The sequence below is a fragment of the Stegastes partitus genome, unplaced genomic scaffold (assembly GCF_000690725.1).
Source record: "Stegastes partitus isolate 25-593 unplaced genomic scaffold, Stegastes_partitus-1.0.2 Scaffold580, whole genome shotgun sequence".
NCBI classification, from domain to species: Eukaryota; Metazoa; Chordata; class Actinopteri; family Pomacentridae; genus Stegastes; species Stegastes partitus.
This window is the reverse complement of record NW_007578311.1, coordinates 225,483-249,358: the sequence shown is the minus strand read 5'-3', so window position 1 is coordinate 249,358 and position 23,876 is coordinate 225,483. Positions and strand designations below refer to the sequence as shown.

General features: G+C 41.6%; 3 protein-coding genes across 6 annotated transcripts in view; all 3 read right to left on the bottom strand.

The window, feature by feature from the left end:
* LOC103362523 (protein S100-A13) overlaps positions 1 to 1,508 on the bottom strand; it is an 8,975-nt gene extending 7,467 nt beyond the window's left edge. The window contains exon 1 of the mRNA XM_008288900.1: positions 1,376 to 1,508. The gene's annotated coding sequence lies outside the window, so the exon portion shown is untranslated. The remainder of the gene's footprint in view (positions 1 to 1,375) is intronic.
* A 423-nt stretch (positions 1,509 to 1,931) lies between these two features.
* Positions 1,932 to 6,091, bottom strand: LOC103362524 (protein S100-P-like). Its single transcript, XM_008288901.1, has 3 exons — positions 5,603 to 6,091; positions 5,377 to 5,511; positions 1,932 to 2,431 (listed from the first exon to the last, which is right to left on the bottom strand). Exons 1-3 carry the CDS (start codon positions 5,678 to 5,680, stop codon positions 2,297 to 2,299), a joined length of 348 nt encoding a protein of 115 aa, XP_008287123.1. The 5' UTR covers positions 5,681 to 6,091; the 3' UTR covers positions 1,932 to 2,296.
* Positions 6,092 to 8,332: 2,241 nt separating this feature from the next.
* Positions 8,333 to 23,248, bottom strand: pbxip1b (pre-B-cell leukemia homeobox interacting protein 1b). Of its 4 annotated transcripts, XM_008288902.1 has the most exons (12): positions 23,175 to 23,248; positions 20,351 to 20,427; positions 18,937 to 19,012; positions 17,363 to 17,433; positions 15,572 to 15,956; positions 15,366 to 15,428; positions 14,368 to 14,610; positions 13,237 to 13,260; positions 12,170 to 12,222; positions 11,748 to 11,861; positions 11,383 to 11,617; positions 8,333 to 11,235 (listed from the first exon to the last, which is right to left on the bottom strand). In XM_008288902.1, the coding sequence occupies exons 2-12, from the start codon at positions 20,399 to 20,401 to the stop codon at positions 9,806 to 9,808; spliced, it is 2,745 nt and encodes a 914-aa protein (XP_008287124.1). In that variant the 5' UTR covers positions 20,402 to 20,427; positions 23,175 to 23,248; the 3' UTR covers positions 8,333 to 9,805. The 4 variants fall into 4 exon arrangements, with proteins under 4 accessions (XP_008287124.1, XP_008287125.1, XP_008287127.1 ...); XM_008288903.1 differs by lacking the exon at positions 15,366 to 15,428; XM_008288905.1 differs by lacking the exon at positions 15,366 to 15,428 and having other exon boundaries at positions 11,527 to 11,617.
* Between the last annotated feature and the right edge of the window lie 628 nt (positions 23,249 to 23,876).

Here is a 23,876-nt window from a genome sequence, read left to right as displayed (position 1 = left end):
CTGTTCTCAGTTTATAGTGGATTAGAGCGATGTAGGACATGATAGGAACCACCAGGAACATTTGGAATATCATATAAGCTGCATTTCCCGCCAAACTGGCAACAATTTTAATGGTATAAATAGATTCAGGCATGACATTTTTTGTAAAAGCACAAACTGAAATAGTTAAAATTCATCATCAACATCTCTTAAACAATATATTTTGTCACTTCCTGCCAGAAGAAAGGTGTCTGTCAAATACAAAATGATGATAGATGGATAGTTTGGGGCCTTGGACAGATAGAACTCAGAATGAAGGAATTTTTTTATTTCTGAAATATAGAATTCAAGACTACTTGGAATTTTAGAGCAGATTTTGATCAGGTTTCTTTTGCAAAATAACTTTCCAACTTCAATGAGATTAAACAAGGCTCATATTGTATTTTTTTTAAAACACAATGTGCGCCTTGTGTCGTTGTTATTTGTGCCATTAGTGTGTTTAATTGGGCTCTAAGGAGGCTCCTGAGGATTAACGTTTCATAATATCGGAGGATGAAGTGGGTATTGTGCAGACGCTGGTGACTAACTCTGGCATCACGATGTTGAAACTGGTGTCAGACCTGACGTGTACCGACCAGTTTACAGGTAAACCAGGTAAATCCAGCCGAACCCAGCCCTTCAGCAGGGCGCCGGATCCAACGAACCGAGTAAAAAAATAAAAAAATAACATGGAATATGTGCAGCTTTTTCCTCCAAACGGCTGCTGTGTGCGCGCTGAGCATTGATTAACCCCAGTGACTGATCGGCTCCACCCGGGCCGTGTTGTTTGCGCTGGGTGTGACTGACGCACTTCCCCCCCTTGAGCATGTTACCTGTCATCGGGCAGGTCACTCTTCCCCCTCCGCGTCATTAACTACACCAGGTCGAGTCTCACTACCGGGAGTCTTATCATAAACTGAATAATTCAGACTCATAAGAGCCGAATCTGAGCGCCGCCACAGCGACCACATTATGGCTGTTTAACGGCGCGATAACGGCGTGTGCGCAAAACGCCAAAAACCGCCCGGTGCGTGCGCCGCGCGTAACGGAGACGCGAGGGGTTCGCCCCGTGTCCCACATTTACATTTAGCCCGAACTAATCCTGACAATTTGTAGAGCGACCAGAGGCAGCACTGACACACAGCAAATAAATAAGTAAACGTGAGTCCAGACTCCGGTTTCTCTGGAAGTGTAAAGGGATTGGAGTTGGATTACCAAGAAGGAGAACCCGATCCGTGGGGGCACTGACAGTAGAGACAAAGTATACAAAATTGATGACTGGGTGCAGAAAATGAGCTAAACTGATCATTTTCTGGAGAGAAAAACAAAACTAGTGGCGAATAATCAGAGGACTCACCTTTCAGAAAGACGAACAAAAGGCTGAAGTATTCCAGAGGCTGCGCTCCTGCGTCCTCACTGATCCTCCTCTGCAGTCTAGATTAAGCAGCAACACATATCTTTTCCGTGATTTAACTTCTCGGTCCAGCCAACCTTTTTTTCCTCTCTCTCTCTCTCTCTCTCTTCGTCTTTGTCACAGGGCGTGTGCCTCCGGAGAGAAGGAATGTGGGAAGAGGCGCAGCTTGAGCAACTTTTTCTCAGCAAACGGAAAACAGAAATCATCTTCATCATGCAGGTTGTTACATATTTTAAGTGTGTTTAGGTGCATGTTTCACTTCTTTTTTTTTTTCCTTTTTCCCTCCTGTAAGTTTTTTTTTTCTCTCTCAACATGTAAGAACAAGTGCGCGCTCCTGTTACAGTGCGCGCGTCTTCAAAGCTTTCTCAGCAGACAGATGCATTCAAAGCCACACCCTGAAACTTGCGCAAAGAATGGAGAGATAGTGAGAAAAGTAGAAGAAAAAAGAAAAGTCAGACAACAGACGAGGCTCTGTGTAGCAGAGAACACACTGACATGATTTTACTTTGGATTTTTTTAATGATTTCTTTCATATCACATGAGGCTCTGAGGGCGCCACACCTCTGTTGGTCCAGGAGGGAGGTGATGTTTTCCAGGAATTCTGCTTACTCACACATATTCTCAGGTCTCAGACAATGCATTCTGCACTTTTCTCTGTGGACCTGTGAGCACAGGCAGCAGCAGCAGCTCTGTGTGACACTGTTTGACTCTGCTGCTAAGAGACACACTGGATTCAAACTGGTAAATAACAAAACAACAAAAGCTCAGACACAGTTATGGGGTGTTTTCCATTTGGCTGATTTCCCACTTTTTTTTCTAACTGTGTGGCACACTGACAGCTGCAGCAGGGTATCCGAGGACACTCTATTGGCTGAACCCCCCATGCTTGCTTGCGAGACGTCCAATCAGCTGCCAGAACTCCAGGAAGTTCAGCTCCCCATCGTTGTTGGCGTCCAGAGAGCTCATGAGCTGGTCGACGGTGGCGGGGTCGCCAGCGTTCTGCAAAAGGGGTGACACGGGAATGTTTGAGAGAACAGCAGTGACAGGCTGCTGAGGATGATCTCATGCCTCCGTGTTATTGGTTCGGCGTGTGGGAGAGGAGGCAGAGGAGGCAGAGGCAAGCTGACACCACTGGCAAGCAGGCCGAGCTCGCTGGATTCATGCAGCATCAGCAGAGGTGGTTTTGGCACCAGAGTCTGCGGCTCTGTCACCATCTAGTGGACTCGGTGGAAGCTCACGCACCGAGAAGCACATGGAATTTTCCACACTGGGGGAAAGGCGGCTCTGAAGCCTTTGTTAGGCCTCAGGAGCTGCTCGTTTGTGTCAGTGTGCGAGTGCAAAACGACAAAAATCACAGCAGCACTGGAGTGAATTCTCTGAAGGGCAGCGAGTCTCTCTTTTCTTCCTGAGAAACTCATTGTTTAAAACATCTAACCGTGACATGAAGCCGCTCAAGGCCGCAGGAAGGAGAACACTCTGCTCAAAAAGTACAGAACGACCACATCTGGGAGAGACCGGCCACTTAAATAAATGATGACTAACACTTAATGACATGGTCACAGAACAAGAAAAACACAAGCGTCCAGATGATTCCTATTTGAGCAGGACAGAAAGCTGTGAGGAAAAATGTTCTGAGCAAACTTCATCCTCCTCATGGTGCCGTAACAGTGGAGCTGGAGGAGATTTGTGTCTCCTAAAACGGCAGCTGAGGGTTTTTATTTGTGTGCTTTTAATAGTGTTTGGGCAAAAATGGGAGTTTGACAGCCCAGAGGAATAAACCAAATCCGTATTTAGATTAGTAGAGAACAATTATAGAAACACGAGCAGCTCAATCAGAGCAGTTGATGTTCTTAATTATCTAATATGCACAGACGGACACTGGTACAGTTTGGATATCTGGGTGTCTGCCTTCAAAATAGAGATAAGACATGCTGCAGTATTTGATGGGAAAAAGTTAATTCAAAGTTTATTTATGATGCCAAAACTGAAAATGTCGTCCACGTGTGATGATCACTTGTCAAACTACAGTCAGTTATGGTTCAATAAAATGTGTTTTCTAGGCTTCCTGCTGCTGTGTTTGGGTAATTACTTTATTAATTAGAAAGATTATGTTCTATGACAGAAATATAACAGAAAAATCCCCGTAATATGGAGGACCAACACTGCCATATTGAGAAATAAATATTAAGTAAATAAATGACAAAAATTCTAAACAATAATAATTTTTTAAAAAGAGAAATGTAAAATCAAAAGTCTTGATTATGAAGTAGATTAATAGAAAAATAAACACACACACACTCAAAACCTAAAAATAAATAAAATACATTTATTTACTTATCTGACAGCTTATTTTTTTGTTTCTTTTTTCATATTTAATTTTTCTCCAATTTTATATTTTCTGTTTATTTTTTTCTATTTATTCATTCTCCAATTTAGTCATTCCTGTATTTATTTATTGAGGTTAATTAATTTCTTTATTTAGTTTATATAATTTTAATGTCAGTGTTTGTTCCCCGATAGAGAAACTTGACATGTCAGAAAAATATTCAGACTTTAGTGACCGGATCAGACTTTTTAGAGTAAAGTAATATCCTGTTTTTAGGATTCAGGACTCAGGAAAATGTGACCGTGTGACAGCTCAGCAGTCGGAGGTGAAGAAGAGTTCAGAGTGTCGCTTAACATGACGGGGATCATCTATGACTATGATTAATTAACGAAGGTATGGATCCTGCTGCCGGTGTTGAATAAACTCAGAGGAAAGACTCCTAAACAGCTGGAGGCGACAAACTAAACCTCCTGTTGCATTAAATATTAATAAGTCGCATTAATCTGACCCGATTTTCTATTTTTCTGCCAACTGAAGTATCATCAACTGTGTCTTTCTGCTTTTGCGGCTGCTACACACAACTTTAACAGCTTTCTAACGCTGCTGTTTTCACTTGCACTCTGTGGTTGCATTCGCTCAGATTAAGGTCCAGAGCTGCTCAAAAACACCTCAAATAGCTTCAGATTGCACCAAACAGGGCAGCCAGCTTAGTTCTTTCCGTGCCAATGTGTGTGAGACGCACAATCGACTATCTCGGCTGACAAATTAAAATCTAGTCTTTTGCTATTTCTGCATTCTGTCATCCTGAAAAATAAACCTCAGTTCTCTGGTGATAAACTACTAGTTAGTGGTTTTTACCGTGGGTAAGTGACACACCAAGTAAGCCTTCTGGTCTCCTGGTGGCACCAAGTCCACGAACAAACTTCATGATGAGAACTGTTCTTTATAGAGGGGTCTCAGTGTCTCAAACTAACGAATCACATGTATTTGTTGTGGCAGTTCTGGAACACTTGTTTTTTTGTGAATTTTATTTTCTTGAGTCGGTGCTGTGAGTCTCTGACAATTTTTGATTTTTTTTAAACTTTTCTCGTCTTAACTTTGGGTTGATATTAAATTAATGTCGTCTCCCTGATATTCTGTGATTTTAAATGGATGTATTTTTAATGCCGTTTTGTGACTGGACCCCAGGAAGACTAGCAGCCACCTTGTGGAAGCTCCAAATAAAGAAAAATGAATTAAGGACATCAGTGAAGGAAGCTCACCTGTCAGATCTGGGTCGACCAGTGAGATCCACACCACTGTTTAGTGCAGGGATCTCCAACTTCGGTCCTCGTGAGCTACTGTCCTGCAGGTTTTAGGTGTTTCCGTACTGTAACACTCCTGACTCACATTAATGGAGTGTAGAATTTGACAACAGGCTGTTGGAGATCCATTAATGTGAATCAGGTGTGTTGCAGTACGGAAATGTCTGGAGTTGGAGATCCCTGGTTTAGTCCATTTTGAACCAACACACAAAGTATTTAGCTAAACATTTCCATTGCAGTAGATACAACAACCTGCTTCTGTACATGAAGACTGTAACAGCAGCACCTGTGTGTATTAAACCCACAATTCTTACCTTGACAAAGTTCGGCAGCTCGGCTTTGACCAGCCTGCGAAACTCATCCCTGCTCAGAGTGTCGGCGGAACCATCACTCCCAGCATAGGCCTTAAACTGGGACACCAGCACACCGATAGCAGACTCCATCATGAGCTGAGAGAGAAACGAGAGATTAATGGTGAATTAATTAATGGCTAAATTAGCTAAGATGTATTCTGGAAACAAAAAGATGTGAGAGACTCACCAGCTCAGGTGTTGGGACGTTGTGGGAACTCAAACCCTCCTCATCTTTTATCTGCTCCTGGTAAAGATGATCAATCATTGCATCTGGTAAAAGTGTAAACCACGTTTCTCCATGACGTAGCTGCAGGCAACAGCTTCAGCACGTAGCAGGTTTCTGGTAAAAGTTATGGATTCATTCAGGAGGCCTGCAGACTAACAGACTGGAGTTGGGTTCAGCGTATTACCCTGTGTGCGCACAAATGGCCTCACTTTCCTCCTTTCCTGTGCATGAGCATTAGCAGAATGCTGCAGAGAGCAAAAAGGAATCAGTAAATCAGCTATAATGACACAGTCGGCGTCGCGGAAAGTTTCGAGAACGAGCCGCTTGGGTTCGGCCTCAGAAAAGTCGTATTATTTAGTCCAAAGCTGTGACAGGATGAGCACAGTCGGCATCTCGGGGAGGCAGTTAGTGCTAACAAGCACGCTGCCTTTATCATCCAAAACATCCCCACACAAACACTCGCATCCTTCTAGGAGAGGCAGCAGTCTGCAGCTCTGCTCCTCGGGTCCCTGGGCCACCATTCAGGAAGCAGAGAGCAGCAACTAGCGCAGAATAAACGGCTCCTGAAGACGAGCAGGACGAGGTGATATTAAAGAGTCGGGACTTTGTGTGGGGAGGCGCTGCTGGTTATCTGCTGATTAATACGCTGTGACTGACAGGACCTGAGGACTCGTCCCTGTTTCACAACATAATTCACACATCTTGAGTTTTCTGGGTTGTTTACTGCGTCCACTTATCCAGCAATTTGGCCTCAGGAAAAGCATTTTAAGCTAAAAATAATATTTTAAAAAGTGGTGAAAACCCAGAGGTCCTTAAAGTAACACCTTATAAAACACAAAAAGCTGTAGAAAAAAAAAACTAAAAATCAGGAGAGGATGAAAGAAAAAATAGATTAAAAAGGTGGAATAATGTCACATGTAAAATATGGACAAACATCTCATTATACAGTCACACATTGTAAAATAAATAAATAAAATTAATGTAAAAAAAATACTGATTTATGATGTTTTGACTTTTTTTTAACAGGTAAAGTGTAATTTATGATTATTGTTATTATTACTATATGTTTTTATTATTATCACTAATATACATTATTTTTCTTTTAAATCACAGCAAAATAATAATTCATATTTTATTTTAAATAATATTTTGCTGGTTTAAATGCAGTAAAAACAGAATAATTTTATGATCACACATTGTAAAAGAACTGATTTTTGATGTGGACATTATTTTTAGTTTTGGTCTATGTTTAGTTTTTGTTCTTTTCTTTTTTTACTTCTTATATTCTGTAATTTTAGAAACCAGGTAAATTCAGTAAAATAACTGATTTAAAAAACTGACTAATGAACATATTTTTTCTTTCAAATAACTGCATTTATCTTTCTTTTTGCTGGTTTGAGTAGTTTTACAGTCAAATGTTGTAAAAGAACAAATTACTATTTATAAAAACCGCCACACAGAAGCCTTACATATAGAGAATAAAACCAAAAAAGATAACTGCATTATTTTACGGAAACATAACCAACTTAGATTACCAATACCTTTAGTTACATTAAAAAAAAAAAAAAGGAGGATTGTTAGGATAATAGTTCTAAAATACATTTTTAAATTGGCTAAAGGACGATATAAAACCATTACACATATAAAACAGTTCAGTCAGTTAAGTAAAAATCGTAGCACTGTATTTATTTTCTCATATTTGACTATCTGGTATTGAGGAAACCCAGCACTAACCTACTTTAACAGTGCGATTGTGTTAGCGGCTACATTTGTTTAGTATTGGCCCACATTTTTAATGAAATCCCTCCAAACCCAGACGATGACACACACAAAGCTGAATGTTTAACCTCTTCAGAGACAATCATCGACTGAACTGACAGACTCTGTGACTCAGTAACATGAAGCCACTTTCTCACCCTTCCCTCATTTTTCTTGCAACCATCAACCAGGTTTGTTGCTCCGCGCTTCGTGCTCGGCAACTACAACAACAAACAGCTAATTAAAAACCACATTATTCAGAATATTTAGTCCAAACCAGCAGGAAAAAAATCCGCAAAGCTCTGCATGTCTGTACTATCACTGACGTTATAAAACGGCCTTAAGGTCGTGTGTTAAAATATTTTATTTGACCTTTTATTCTTTAGTTCGTGATCCTGACTTTAACCAACGTTCAGATTTCTGTTGTGCAAGTTTAAGCACATTTTTAGCAAGATAATATCCCAATTGCATATTATAAACACACAATTTCTTAATGTAGGTAACCCGCTGGGGAAGTTTCATAGTGATATTTGTTAGTATTTTACCTTTAAGTGCATTTTAAACTGTTGATGTGCAGCATTTACGACCAAAATAATGGATACTGAAAAAAAAAAATCAAACTAAACATGTTTTAAGTTGCTAAAAAGCTTTCAAAATTATTAATGCATGAAAAAACAAAAAGGTGTAACACATAAAATCGGTCAAAAGGAGAATTAATTACCTGGAAAAGGCAAATCACGGTCTAAAGACAAAACAAATACATCACTGCTGCTGTGCTGATCTGTTGGCATGCAACTACTTTTTATTATTTTCAACCAAAATTCATGCCACAATCGCTCCATTAACCAGAATCAAAACATGAAAACCGAAAGAAATCACATTGATGAGTCGATGTTTGCAGGTTTGAACAGGTTCAAAGAAGACAAAGTCCAGTTATTGCATCACAGGGAGCCATTTAAATTTATTATTCTGCTCTTATGACAACAACAGCAGCAAACTTCCTAACATTGAAAATTCTCTAACGCTGCCACACAATAACGCCTCTGAACAAACAATCTCTACAGGAGCTTCAGTCAGCTACATTTCATAAACTCACCAGCGTGTGAAAACCAAGCTCAGACCTAATCCACGCAAACAAATTCGTCGCAAAACAATAATTAAGAACATTTTAGTGCACAACACGAGTTCTGTACCTGAAATAAAATATACACGCTCAACATGTCGATGTCTTATGTGCCGACCCGATCCTATGCCAACCGCTAGGAAATAAGTTAATTATATGTTTTTGAAATGACAGCCGAGTTCTTAAAACAGACAAACGATGCGATATGTACAACCTTCAAGACCTACGCGGACTTCTCTAACTTCACGTCAAGTATTCACTTTATCTTTCCAGCAGTCCATGTTGAGGCCGTCCTTTATATCAAAAAAAAAAAAAAAAAAGGTTTGTTAACCAACGTTCAAAGATAATCCGACATTAAGAGTCAGGCTTAAGTAACTAAAACATGAAGATACTGTAAGCCCGATCAGCCAATAGGTAAACAGTGCAGAGTGAAGAAGTGTCTGAATAAGACTATAACGTAAATAACCAGTGGATGTAGACATTAGCTGCATGTGATCGGTTACATATAAACAAGCTACAACATACTACAGACGTGAGTGCAGCCCTGTGCGGTGCCACTTCAATTACTCCAAATTATAATCACCTGCAGTGAAGATTTGCTCTTATGCTAAATTAAAATGGATTATACTGAAAATACAGGCCTCACAGTGGGAGTGATTTTGTGCTTTGGATGGTTCTCATGCTGGAATATTCCTCTTCTTCCAGCTTCATCTAGTCAGCCAGTGTTCTGGTTTATCCTTAGACATTCATCTATTAATGTCATCAACACCTTCTGCCCTCATGCAGCCCCATATCATGATGCTGCCACCAGTTGAGATTCTACTCTGGGGCCTGAATTTTGAACATTGTCTCTGTAAAGTTTCTGTTTTTTATTATTATTTATTATTTATGAGAGCTTTGAAATGATGCAACTTTTGCACTGGGGTCCACTCACTCCTGCTGTATGCTGTGTAAGTAGTTTTAGAGAATATTGTCTGGCCTGAACATCAGAATCTATGTTTTTACAAGTTCTTTCTCATAACATCATGTTCTGATGCAGATACAAGCCCTTCTATATCCCTTTGTACTAAGGTGTGTGTGCAGGTGAAATACAAAAACCTCCCAAAACAATGGAACAAAATTACAATTTAAATCGCTTGGACAACACGTTGAAGAGAAGCCAACCCTTCAGACAGGACGGCAGGTTGATAAACGTATACTTTTAAGCATTTGTGGTCCAATAAGAAGTGTTCCCTTTGAGTAAACCTCCCTCCATCCCGACTCCTTCCAGCTCCACCACTTCATCAGCCACGTCCTCGTTCGCTCTCCTTCCTCCGCTCACCTTTGACCCTCTCCTCTTTCTCCACGGCTCCCGGCATCGAGAACTTCTCCATGACTTCCTTTTCGAACGCCTCCATTTCCTCCTCTATGGCGCTGTCCTCTGCGTCGCTGTCCTCCTCGTCGCCTTCCACCATGTCTTCCAAAATGTCTCCCACGTCTTCAACGAAATCCCGGAAGCTCATCTGGTCGTGAGCGAAGAAGCCGTCCTTGAAGAACTCCGCCGCCAGCTTCTTCAGCTCCGTTCTTTTGGCTTCGTCTGCTCCGGCCTCCTCTGCCTTGGCGAGATACGTTTGGAGGATGGCCTCGAACTCCGGCAGAGGGACGGGAAGCAGCTGCTCGGCCTCGGCGCAGCTCTCCAAGGAGCCGCAGTGCTGCGGCGGTTTGGGACTGTGCTGCAGGCGGTCCCTCTGCTGCAGCCAGTACTCCGGCTGGTCCAGGGAGGGTTTGCGGTGAGTGTGAAGCTGCTTTTGTTCCCCGTACAGATGCTCGTCCTTGTGATTACCTGTAAATTTATCTTTGCCTTTTTCTGATTTCTCCTTCTTCCCCTCTCCGTTGTGCTTCTTCTCTTTCGGCCTCCCCTTCTTCCACTCCTCCTCCTTTTCCCACTTCTCGTCCTTCCTCTTCCACTCCTTGTCGTGTTTTTCCTTTTTACTCCACTCGTGCTCGTTCCACTGCTTCCTCTCGTCCTTCGCGGTTCTTTCCTTGCCGTGGTTTTTGCCGCCTTCCCAGTGTTTCCTCTCGCCCTTCCCTTTGCCGTTCTTGTCCTTCCACTCTGTGTCTTTCTTCCACTCTTTCCTCTCTCCTTTCTCCTTCCTCTCTCCTTTCTCCTTCCACTCTTTCCTCTCCCACTTCTCTTTGCCACTTTCCTTAAAGCCGTCTTTCACTTTCTTCCACTCCTTCTCTCCCTTCCACTCCTTCTCTCCGCGATCCTTCCCTCCCCTCCACTGTTTACCTTCGTTCTCGTGCTTCACCTTCTTCCTCTCCTTCTCCTCCTTCCACTCTTTTTTCTCACCCTTTCCTACCCACTCTTTCTTCCCTTCCCGATTCTTCCAAGGCTTTCCTTCATCTCCTCTGCTCGTCTTCTCTTTCTTCCACTGCTTCGCCTCGTCGTTCGGCCTCTTGTGCTTGCCGTCCTTCTCAAACACCCCGTGCTCGTGCTTTTCCTTCTTCCATTCCTTCTTACCGGCATCTTTTCTCTCCTTTTTATCTGCGTCCTTCAATGCAGATTTTTCCTTCCGCTCTTTCTTCTCGCCCATGTCGTATTTGTCCCTCTTCGGATCTTTCTTCTTCTTCTCCTTCTGGTCATCCCACGGCTTCCTAGTTTGCCTGCCGTCCTCTGGCTGACCAGCGGGGGGCGACGTAGCGGCCTTCACAGAAGCTGCCTGACCGGCTGCTGCAGAAAATAGGAAATAAAGTCATTAAAACTACAAAAAAAAAAAAAAAAAAAGAATCATGAGAGTAGCAGAAGAAGAAGGAAAAACATTGTGAGCTCTTCCTGGCTTTTTATAATCTATCATCCTTCTGCCTCGTCCCTTTGTACCTGAGGAGAGTTTTAACTCAGTCACAGTGGATCTCAGTGTTTCTAGTTCTTTCTGTAGGGCCGGCACAGACTCCAGCTCTTTCTTCATCCTCTCGTTGTCTTTGTGAAGGACAGGGAGAGATGCCATCTCTGTCTTCAACCTACTGTTTTCCTTCTCCACCTCCTCCCAGCGCCGCCGCTCCTTCGCTCCCTCCGCTGCCTGTCCCTTGGCTACTTTTAGCTCCTCTTTCTGTGCCTGTTTTAAAAGAGAAGGAACAGGAGAAAGAGGCTCCGGTGAGAATACAGAACTCTCACACACACTCGGCCCGACACACATTTCTGCATCTACAGGAAGGGATGAGGTGAGAGACAGAATGGAGTCGCACCTGAAGTTGGGCCTGCAGCACAGAAATCTGCTGGCTCCCTTCGGCTAACTTATTTAGAAGCTGTGAACTGTCAGCGTCTCCCGGGGGCGGCGGGGCCTCTGGATTAAGCCACTCCTGTCAAACAAATTGCACAACACAATGGCAGGATTTTAGGTGACTTCTCGCAATTACTTTTTCCACACCGAGAGGGGGGAAGGAAAAAAAAAAAAAGCTGTTTATGAGATGAGAAAGAACAGAAGTCCAGAGTTGGTAGACAATAGCGGTTAATGCTGCCAGTGTTGTGGGCGGTCTCCTGCTAAGCATAACGCACTAAAAATTCATGCGGCGCTACTCAGTGAGCTGGAAAACTGGTACACAAAAACGGCATTTATAATGAATAAAAGTTAAGACAGAATGGAGGGGAGAGCAGACTCCAGACTGACCTGTTTTCCTGGTACTTCGGTATTCTTCAGCTCCGTGGGGCCATAGTCGCTTTCTGCAAATCGTGATGCAAAGATTAACGTGCACACCGTCAAAGGACATGTTCATATAGTGCCGCACATGGGAGGATTTCACAACAAAATGTAGCGTAGGTAAAAAAGGCAGTCATGCTACGGTTCAGCTCCATGCAACATTTGGATTTATAGAGAAGTTTTATTTGATTTTCTGGCTGGAAATGACATAAACAAGCGACAAAAGACAATAAAATATGGTGTTTGATGCGTTAATCCATCCATCTATGATCTTTATCTTGTAGAAGGTCACTTGTGGGAAGCTCCAGTGCTGCCCAAGAACAAGTTTTTCCTATTTTCTCATGATGGTATTTACTTTATCCATTACTTGCGCTTAACTAGAACTGACCACAGAACTACTGCATTAGCTGTTCTTGGTTTATAGTGTATTAGAAGCCTCTACGACATGGCAGAAATTACCAGGACCATTTAGAAAGCGACAGAGGCTGCACTTTCTCTAGAATTGTCAACAATTTCAGGAGGTGTTATTGTTTTTGTCATGGCATTTTTGGAGCAAAAATTCATCATTAAAATCTCTAATACAGTGTTTACTGTCTTTTGTCATTTGTTTATGTGGTTTCAAGCCAAAAAAAAAAATCAATATTTAGTTTGGCTACAATGGTACTAAGCTGTATGTAAATGCATTACAAACCAAACCTTCACGGACAGTTTCGGGGCATTATATGAGCTGCTGGTTGAAAACCTTGTAACCCCTGTTTAACCTTTACCTTATCTCTTGTTTTTACTGCTTTTAAAACTCGCTTTCTTCAGATTCTACCCAGAGGTGATGTGACACAAGGTTTTCTTTGGACAGGCAACACTGCGTACGTCACTTTCTCCCTCTTTCACCCACTTACGCACCTTTAAAAGCGTGGAGAGCTTTTCTAACAGTATCAGGTGCAAAGTGTTTTCTCTGCATGCAGACTCACATAGAAACACATGCTGTGGCCAAAACACACACACACACATGTACACAAGAACACACAGAACCAACCTACCTTCATTGAGGTCCATGAAAACACCTGCAGGTGACAACACACCTCAGTCTCAGAGCGCCTTCATCGCCATCTAACCTCACTTTAACATGTTTAGCCAAACTATTTCTTTTGCACATTTTTCTTCACTGTGGGCTCATTGTTCACTGCAATTTAAAATCTTGCACCTCTATTGAAACGGCACAACCATTTCTACATGTAAGGAGAAGTAAAAAATGTTCTTTGCACAGTTTAATAAAATTAGATTGTGATAAATCACAACAAGACTAAATTAAACTGAATCGCTTTGACATTTCTTTACAATTTTTCCAAGTTTACACCATTACAGGACAAAAATGAAGGCTCCATATGCTGTAGATATCTGTTTTATTTACATTTTTACAACCTTTTTCCCCTCATGCTGTATTTATTTTACTGATCAATAGGTCTCTCTGAATAGTTTCCATACTTGAGTCTTGTCTGCTCTGCACACAGCCTGCAGCTCAGCCGAATATTTACTAAATTATCATTGTGTGGACGAAATTTGTTGTTTTTTCCACAGAACCTGCATCATGCAATGTTTAAAATTGGGAGAAGTTCGAAAAGAGACAATTGATTTTCATTCAATTTCACAATTTTAAGGTCCGATTTTGGGTGCTTTTTTCTAACTGAACTGCACATCACACATGATACGATCAAAGACAGTCAAAAAGTTGAGAATCCAATTGTATTTTGTTTTGTTTTTATAGGTTCTAGCTTTGGTAAATAGTGTAATTTTGGTGATTGTTGGTTGCAGCCGAGTCAAACGTGGCTTCCCGGTTGCACTGAGGAGCGCAGGACTTATTGTGTTTTCGTGCAAATGGTTTATTTTTGGCCTATTTTCTTAAACCTGATGTAAAGAAGACAGTAATTTTAACAAAATATCCCAATTTTAAGCTTAGATTTGGTTATTTTTTCTGATGAAAAGTTGAAAATCCAACTATTACTACTAATATTTTACAGTACAGCACTTTGATTCTTCTTCTAATTGGTGGATTTTGGGGTTCAGAGGGTTAAAATTAAACTCAATTAACCTTTAAAACAGCAACAGCCCAACAAAATAGGATGTTTAGCTTCTTAAAAAGGTCATATGCCAGCTGAGTTCGTGATGCCCACCTGAGAAAAAGATGGTGCCGAGGCCCAGCAGGATCACGGCACCCAGGATGCACTTGTTCACAGAGAAACCGCTGTCTTCCTCCCGCTGTGGCACCTGAAAGTCTTCGTCCTCCTCCTCTTCCTCTCTCCTTCCGATCCTCTCCAGAGCCGCCAGGAGAGACCTTCTCCTCCTCACCTCCGGCTCTCCCTCCTCCCCCGCCTTCCCTGTCCTCTCCTCACCCGCCTCTGCATCCGGAGGGGAGTCTGAAGTGGCGAAAAGGGATGAAAGGTGGTTGTTTAAGTACATATTGGCAAGTATTAAATTTACAGGTTTCATTTATTTTATGGGAACCCTCCCCCCAGGACATAAGCTGTGAAAACATTTACTCATTAGACAGTTTTCTGACAGCTTTATTAATATTTAAAAAACAAAAGTAGTTGCATATTATTGGGCACAAACTCGTTCTGGCACTTCCACAGCCGATGTTAGATAACGCTGCAGCTTTGGGCTCTGTAACTGGTCTGACAAAGCTTCTCAAGGGAGGCGAGACTTGCTTCTTTCTTGGCTCTGCCGTGCATAGTACGCCGGGTAATTTGCTGCATTGCCATTCTTTATTTGCCTTTAATCTGGCTTAAATCTTTAATAAATTCTTCATTTTTTGAACTTCTGGTCCCCTGAAACAACAACGTTTAAAGTTTCCAAACTGCTCGCGTCTCAATTTATTACAGAGAGGCAATGGGAATATAGAAATGAGCAGGGAAAAAAAAAACTCGCTGATGCTGAACTCTAGTTACAAAGTGCATGAAAGAAATGCAGAACAGAGCAAAAGAAAACTAATCTTTTGATGCCGTAGCGACACAGAGAGCTGCAGACCAAAAGCACAACACTGCAAAAAAATAAAAAATAAAACAACCAAAAAAAAAACTTTAGAGGTCCCTCTGCAGCCAATTTATTTCTGCAGGGTGTCATGCAACTTTAAAGTTCCTCCGTCACATCATGCTCCCTGCCTCATACCAACCACAGCCTCTCCTCCTGGCCCAGATACAGAACAAGTCCAGAACCAGCTGGTCCACCAAGTACACTTCAAACACAAATGGCACATGTGGCAGAAAAGAAAGGATACAGGCATGCTGGTGATGATGGTGAAGAGCTTTTCCATGTATATGGTGACAATTATTAAAGTTTTTATAGAAAAACAACCCGACTAGTTCCTCATGTTCATACCTGCCTGTGTTCCCAAGTCAGTCGTCAGAAGCTGTGACTCCTCCCCTTCCTGCTGAAGCTCCTCCCCGTTCAGGTGATGCAGCGTTTCCTCCTGAGCAAGCTCCTCTTCGACCGGTGCAAACTCTGCAGTTCCGATGGTGTCGGCGCTCAGCAGCAAGGCCGGAGGCTCGTCTGGGGAGGAAGGGATGCAGGTGTAGGAGTCGGAGGACGAATCGGGGTCGGGGCTGAGCAGTGCCGGGCCCTCGGGCGAGCCGTCCGTCTGGCCGACGTCATCGCTGCTGTGGATCGAGCTGCCGGAGGCCTCCAAAGTGGAAGGAACGAAGGTATCGGGGACAGTGGCAGGCACAGAGGCCTCGCTGAGCTCTGCTGGTTTCACCTCCGATACCTGGACAGAACAACCAGGTCATTACAAAAAGGGGATTACACCGTCAGGCACCGTATATATTTTTGTGTGATGCATTGTAATATTCAAGCATAAATCAGGAAGAGCTACAGTAATAGTAAACACATATTTGTGCGTGATGTGCACTGACTTTCTATATAGTCTTTGCAAGAAAAAAAAAAACAAATCTGTGTCTTGTTCTGTGCCAGGATGTCATCTTTAATAAACAAAAAAAAAACAAAAAAAACACCAAAATTCTACCATTTTTTGGCCAGAAAATGTTTAAATCTTGAGAATTGTCAGATTTTTAACTGAACAAATCCAAGCACAAAATCATATTTAATTAAAAACAAGTTATTCTACATGTTTTGCTTAAAAATCCCTACAAATAAGCTGTTCAGTCAGTTCTTAGACATTTCAAATATGATCAAAGTTGCAATATGGAAAAGTGCAACTTCTAAATCACAGAAGCTGCAGGTGTTTTTGTTGATAAAAGATAAAATCATGACAAACATACCATTGTAGTTCTATAGATCGCCCAGCTATAAATCAGATTCTCAAGACGTAAGATAACATGCTTGTCTGATACAGAAAGCAGCAAAAATCACATTATTATTTTTAATTAGAAAATAAATTTAAAAGTTACCATTTCTACTAAATTCATCACTCATGTCACAACAACTGGCAAAATATTTGCAGCATAATTATTATTTTAGCACATTGTTCAACCCCAGTTTGCACCAGATTCAGTGAAAAACTAAAACTAAAATAAATCTGCAGCACAACTGAGCCATCATGACTGACTGGTATCGGTGTTGGTAGCACATGTGCAAAAAGTAATTCCAGGTTTCTTCAATGGTTGTAAAATAAATCAAGAAATTCAACTTTTGATTTTACTTTTTTTTTTTTTTGGCATTTCAACTATGTCATCCTGCACCAAAGACATTTCTGCGTTCTCCCTCCTTCCTCATGGTTGTCCTGCTTCAATTGAGGACTTTATATTGCAGTAAAAAACGAGGCCACAGTGAGTAAAAATGTGACAGGAGCACAAAAAAACATCCAAAAACTGCTCAGAGTTCAGAGGGTTCAACCCAAGCATTGCGTTGGCATTATTTCAAGCTAAGTACACCTCAAATGAATCACTTTCCAAACACGAGCACCGAGTTAGAAAGCCAACGTCAGAGCTGCGAGGCCAGTCAGTGCAATCAGAACCAAGCATTCCTCTTGAATGTGGTATAAATAGTCCTAATACACATCATCGGGCAATTCAGAAGTGAGTGATCCTTAAAAGCATGGAACAGTTCTAAAATAAAAGACAGCAGAATGCTTTCAGGGGCCAACCACAGCTACACGATCAGCTCAGGTGTGTGATAAGTAATGCTGTTAGATAACAGAACACGACTTCTTACTGTGTGGTCCTGCACCGGGAGGCCTTCTGCAGGTTCTGCAGCATTCGCAGGCGGGTTGTTCTCCCCAGAACCTGGACCATCAAACAGAGAAAGGAAGCAGTTTAGAGCAGCCTGTCAAGCCTGTGAATGATGAACACCACCGATGTGCTTTGTTTAGTTTCACTCCTACAGTTATTTGAATGTAAAAAGGTGAAAAGTAAGAAATTAAATAAAAAATTTGACTAAATTTGTGCGTTAGAAAATGGGTTTTCCTGTAAAATTAAAGCTGGGGCATTCATATTACTGGCTCCATTTAGCAAAAATTCAATAGCAACGTTTCAGCGTATTGAAACCAGACTTCCTCAACCACTCTCGGCTCTGCTCTCAGACTTTAGTAAATCACGGGCGCTTTCAGAGAGACGATGTTCCTGATGCAGATGTACGTCCCTTTAAATGGTGGAAAGGCTGAAAAGCTGCTATTCCAGCCTCAGCAACGTCTGCCCGCACTGCAAAGCAACTCTCAAAATGAAGGGAAGACACTTAGAAAAAAAAAAAGCCAAGTTGGACTCTGAGCTTGGCGTTCTTCTCCTGACCAGGTCAGTCTACTACATGATAACTTCATTTTACTGTAATATACAATGGAAAGCAGAGTGAGCAGTCAGTATTTAGGCTGGATATGTACTGCAGATACCTTTAATTTAATTTAATTTAATTCTTCCCAATAAAACAGAACATTTCAGATTTCTTCCAGATCAATAACATCACTTGTTTTTCTCATTCATGTGTTTCTCATTACAGATTTCTACAACTCAGCTGCAGATTTACAATGTAAATGTGAACTAGTAAAAATGACACTGTAGAGACACTGAACTGGAAGTATTGCTAGTAAAAACTGAATTTAAGTTTTGCAAAATGGCGTTGCAGTTATCTGAACTTCTGCTACAAAGAGTGGAAACAAGAGGTGAGGTTCAAGCTTTTTTTAAAAAAAAAAAAACAAGCAAAAAAATGCACTGGAGCTGGGTAAAGTTCACATTTTTAACTAATAAATATTCCAGAATAAGAGATCAGTGTTCTGACAACATCCAGATTTTGTCACAGGTTCTAAAGAGTGTCTGGAGGTTTTTTTTAAAAATTGCAATACAGTGTGAATCTAGAGTACAAGTCTCAGATCTCTACAAACTCCTCGCTCGATTTCAGCGCATTTTCTTTTAAACAATCTCATCCATGACGCCAGCTTCATATTACTTCTGTCAACACTGTTCAAATGTAATATCCAATGGGAAGCCTTGCACAACAACTTAGACTAATGTCACAATGACATTCAAGCTATTTGTATTAGTATTTCTGAATTAAAGATATTTTTGTTGTTTTGACTGGTCAGAATGACGTAACAAACACCATAAACATTCTAATTAGTTGCAAAGACACTGTTGATATCTGTAATTTTAATTCCAGATAGAAAAGTGAGCTATTAAATGCTAATTTGTAAACTGTATTGATAGACTCACAACGCAGGCAGACGTATGATGCAAATGCACTTGCATATATCTAATATCTAATAATCTAAAAATGGAATAAATGAACAGTGAGGACACCTGCTGCAGATGCTTGGCTTCCTTCATGGTGCTCCGTCCCTTCTGCCAAAGGCCTCAGGGTTTCAGCAGCAGTTTCCTGAGAAGAAAAAAACATAACAGACAAACAGCAGACAGTCAGAATAATACAGCCGGGTATCAGAACAGTTCTGATTTTGCAATTCTAGTTTTTTGAAGATTCCTGATTTTTTGAGTTTAGGCAACAATAAAATCCTGCTTTTATATTAACATGTGAGCTACAAGAGGACATTTTCTGCATTGAGTAGTTATACTTTTAATGTCATAGTACATTTTCCTGATAATACTTCAGGTAACATTTCCAATACAGGCTTTCTACAGTGTGGTGTTAGCACTTTTCCTCAGTAAAGGATCCGAGTATTCTCTCCACCACTGCCAACGTCTGTCTGTCAAGGTAAACAAATTATAATAATCATATGAATTAATATGTTTTCAACCAGTGAGGTTTGGCTATAAGGACAGAAAAGCTAGTCGGCTGCAAAGAGCATCGATATGCAGAATAGATACTGGAAATTTGTGTTTGTCATAGAAGAGAAATAAAGAATCCCTGTTAATATCATGTTAGTAGAACTCCTTCCTGCAGAAACCCAGAGCCACATTAAGTAACTGTAACCGTGGAGACAACTTTAATCGGTTTATATTATCGTGTTTACTTCAGGTGCTTCACCGTAACAATGGCAGATGTCCAATCCTGTTCTGGTTTTGTAGCAGCATCTGCTAAACTAATCGGGTGTTGTGAGACAGTTGCACAGTGGGTGGCGTTCACCTGTTCATCGAGCCACTCGGCTGTTGCTGCCGCTCAGCTGACTCAGCTGTTGACTCACGATTTATCAAGACAAACGCTCGCAAACGGGAAGTCACGCAGGCATTCGACTCGTGTGACGGCGCAGATAGAGAGCAGCAGATGTACATTAAGGGTTAAAAATGGTCTGTTGGTGAAGTAGCTTGAGTAAAACATATAAAGGAACCAATAAGTGAAAATTAAAATGACACTTTCTTCATAATTCCTTTATAATCTGGTGCCATTTCTCGATGACAACCTCATTATTATTTAGATATCACTGCTGGAGCACTGTCAGCTAACCTGAACATACAGACTATTTCTATATAAAGCCTGATTATTCTCCTCTTTAACAACGTCTGCTGCTAAAACGCCACCGAACAAGGCGGTAAATGTGCATTACCCCTCCAGGCTACTGCCTCCGGCGCTAGTTTGCCTTTCTGAATACCAGTTAAACCAGAACAAATAAGGAAAGACTCGTTAAAGAAGCCATATTCAGGTGACCCAGAAGAGAATCTACTGGGACAACTGGGGAGTTTTCTTATTAAAAATAATAATGTATTTCCATCGAGGTCATGCACAGTGACTCCACGCGTGCTCTTTGCGGAGTGACGATACCTCAGAAGTGAGGATGGTCCAGCTGTTGTTAGCGCTGCTGCCACCAGACATGGCCCCCTAGAGGCTTTGCCTGTCTCCTGCAACACAAGAACGACACACAGGACAAATTACATGAAGAATCAAACGGGACTGAGGAAGCTGTGGATGATTTTCCAACAACAGGAATCTTAAATTTTAACTCTGAACCCCAAAACCTGCTGTTGGGTTTGAAAGGCATGTTATCTATTTTTTTTTTTTTTAAAACACCAAATTACTGCATTTATGAGCCAGAAACTGTAAAAACGGAGAAGAGTCATCAGATATTTTTACTTTCCAGCGGTCACTGAACTATTCATGTGTTCAGATCTAAACTTAACATCTCTGTTTTCGTCAAAATCTCTTGATTCTACACGTGTCATTTGAAAAAATTAGCCAAAAATAGACAGATCGCAGTTCAAGAATCTGTAAAAAACAAATAATTCTACAGACCTCTGCGCAACTACGACACAGTTAGTTACTCTAATAGTGACAAAGAGTCACATGTCAAAAATGTAGGCAAATGTACTAGTCCAAACTGCAGGATGTATTTAAACAAAGCAGAGAGGAGAGATAAAACCTACCTGATCATTAAATCAGTGCAGCATGGCTCAACAAGTCATAAATTATGATCTCAAAGTGACTACAGACTGCAGCAAAAGTCACAAACTTTTTCAATCAATTTTTTCGGTTGAAAAATTATCGCGATATCTGACAAGCTACCAGCAAATACAATACTTTCATCACATAATATTTTTTCTTTTTCCACCTGAAAAGAAATGAAAAATTCTCATATTGCAATATCTGCCAAACATAATAATGGTGCATATTATTCTGACCTAGTCTGCACCATATTCTTTTATTTTTTCAATTTTAAAAAACTAATAAAAATTCAATAGCACAACTAAAAAAGTCACAGCTGTGACCAACAGTCACATGGAAAGAAGTCAGGGAGTTTTTGGGTGAAATGTGAGGCTGAGAGGAAAATCAAACCTACTGGATGAATAAAATAAATGCGGCATGGCTCAGAAACAGTGAGCAGAGGAGCCAGTTGTTGGACGACACATCCAGCATGGTGAGATATCCTTCTAGAGTAAATGTGCAGAGTAAAAACGTTGGAGATGCTACTTCTAGGTTTTCATTTCCTATACAATAAGTAGCACATTTCTGAGTTCTCTCTCCTTCTAGTCATGGTTGTTCTGTTACCAAAGAAGTACAGGACTTCATATTGAAGTAAAAACTGAGCCCACAGTGAGCAAAAAGCCAACAGGAGCAAAAAGAAACCCAGAAACTTCTTGGGGGGATTCAAGTTGGCCGAGTAGGAAAGGCGTTTTGTTGCTAACCCACTTTGCTGAAGAGGCAGCAAACAAGGTGCCACTAGCTCACAATTACGAGCGCTGCAGCTCAGACAAATGTACATCCTCTGTTTACACATGCACAGGATTTGCATACATGCCTCTGCTATTCAGCCTCACCCATTCTGCCACTAAAAGGACCTACTGTAACACGTTATGAACGTGTCGTACGGGTGCATGTGGGCAGGAAGTCCCGATTGTGCCGGTTCATTCAGATCTTCATTAGTAGTTTGTGTGTGCTGTGGGCCTTTTCGGTCACCCTGGCTTTTGACTAGCTGAGGGATGTTTTGGCAGAGACTCGGGTAACTAAGGCAGGCACTATTCTGGAGATAGCAAAACGGGCTGTCCGCTTTTAAGAGTTAGTGCTCTGGCAAACTGCACAAGATATATACGGTGCATAGGAGGAGTGTGTTAGAGATTCACACATTTGTCGGTCATGTCAAGTGTCAGGTATTACATTTCTTCAAAGCTTTCCCCTTTCAAACAGTAATGCATAAGTGATTATGTGTAGTCCGGCTTTGTTCTATAAACGCACTCAAGTTAATACCACATTGTCTGGGTAATGACACACTTCACTCCCCAAATTCAATTCTCTCCCAGCTCTCGCAATTTAGGTCTCCTAATCGAGTGCCTCCCAAGAGGAGTCTGCTGAATCTAGCCTAGGGCCCGAGGAGCATTGTGGAGCATATAGTGGAATGGCTTAAATAGATGCCGGCTAAATATAGCCACCATGAGATTGACTAGAGAAGAAGATGGCCATGGGGAGCACAACAGAGGCAGCAATGTGTTCTAAGGACAGTTTTAAAAAGGGATTGCTTTGCATGCACCACGAGCCCGGCAGGCTTTCAAACAGAGAGAAATCAGCTTCACTTGGGTTTTTATTTGCTGATATTTACGAGCAACATTAACCTCTGAAGCTCCAAGCTTTCTGCAGATCCTTCAGCTCTGATTCATTATGAGACAAACACGTGGAGGGGTGGGGAAAGAAAGGAAGCAGGTCCAGATTCATAACAACATCTCGTAGGGGAAAAAACTGACCAAAAAAGGTCAAGGGAACAAACTGCAGGACGTCCCAGTGTTGGTGTGAGAGCTGCCAGACTCTCACAGCATCAGAAACAGGAGTCCAGTGTTGTTATCATGCAGAGGTTAGCTCAGACTGCAAGTAGGAAATGTCACAGGGATTAAAAAATACACCTCAACACCCACTTCAACTGACAAATATCACTTTATTACCCGAGTTGAAGGCCAGACTTGGTTAAAAAATGGTTAAATGCAGCATGAAAAGTGTCAATATTAGCTTTAAAAAACTCACTTTCCCACTTTAGCCGAGCAACCAGGAAAAGCGACACGAGCGACGCAGTGAAACCACAAAACAAACAACAGGAACAAACGACGTTAATTTCAAATGAGACAAAACACCTGTTGGTTAAAAAAAAAACTGAGCCAGTTCTTACCGTGCTCGGTCACTTTTCCTCAGTGTGTCACAGATACAGCTGCCACTTCTCACTGACTCTCCACATCCAACTTGAGAAACTTGCCTCCTGAACTTCTTGATGCACACGCGTCTCGTCCAATCACAGGCCGCCTAAGCTCAAGTCCCGCCTCCCCTGTCATCGGAATCCACCAATAGCAGCTCGACGTCGCTTTGCTTCCCTTCACAGGTTGATTGACACACACAGGTGGAAGATAGCATGTAGAGCATACATGTTACATACATGTTAAGCCCTAAAGCAGTCATAGTCATACAAACTTTAGATTTATACTGAGCTTTTATTGGACAAATTACACTCAAAAATCCAGGGGCCAAACGCAGTAAGACATTATGTTTGAGATGTTAATTATAATTGCTACTATTTCAACTGTCTATCAGTGTTTCTTTATGTCTCCTCTGGGATTTTATTCCTCCAAGTGTCCATCTGCAGCTCTTGTAGCTTGAGGGCTTCCTCTCCATCACTCTGCTCTTTAGCTCCTCCAAAGGTTCTGGATGGATTCGGGTCTGGTTTCTGTCTGGGCCACTCCAACATCTCCTGCATGTTTCCCATCATTGTCTTGTTGAAGCTCCAAAGCTGCCCAAGGAGCAGTGTTCCTGCAGACCTCCTGATGTTCTCCTCTGTTCTCATGAAGCCGTTTCCTCTGACCAGGCTGTCTGGTCCGTC

What these genes read in the sequence shown, in the direction of transcription:
- LOC103362524 (XM_008288901.1), bottom strand. Translation starts at nt 5,680, where the DNA reads ATGATTGATCATCTTTACCAGGAGCAGATAAAAGATGAGGAGGGTTTG. An exon ending in ACGTCCCAACACCTGAGCTG is followed by an intron (nt 5,512 to 5,602) that starts GTGAGTCTCTCA and finishes TTTCTCTCTCAG; the next exon opens with CTCATGATGGAGTCTGCTAT. An exon ending in AGCTGCCGAACTTTGTCAAG is followed by an intron (nt 2,432 to 5,376) that starts GTAAGAATTGTG and finishes CCCCTTTTGCAG; the next exon opens with AACGCTGGCGACCCCGCCAC.
- pbxip1b (XM_008288902.1), bottom strand. Translation starts at nt 20,401, where the DNA reads ATGTCTGGTGGCAGCAGCGCTAACAACAGCTGGACCATCCTCACTTCT. An exon ending in GGACCATCCTCACTTCTGAG is followed by an intron (nt 19,013 to 20,350) that starts GTATCGTCACTC and finishes TTTTCTTCTCAG; the next exon opens with GAAACTGCTGCTGAAACCCT. An exon ending in AAGCCAAGCATCTGCAGCAG is followed by an intron (nt 17,434 to 18,936) that starts GTGTCCTCACTG and finishes TTGATGGTCCAG; the next exon opens with GTTCTGGGGAGAACAACCCG.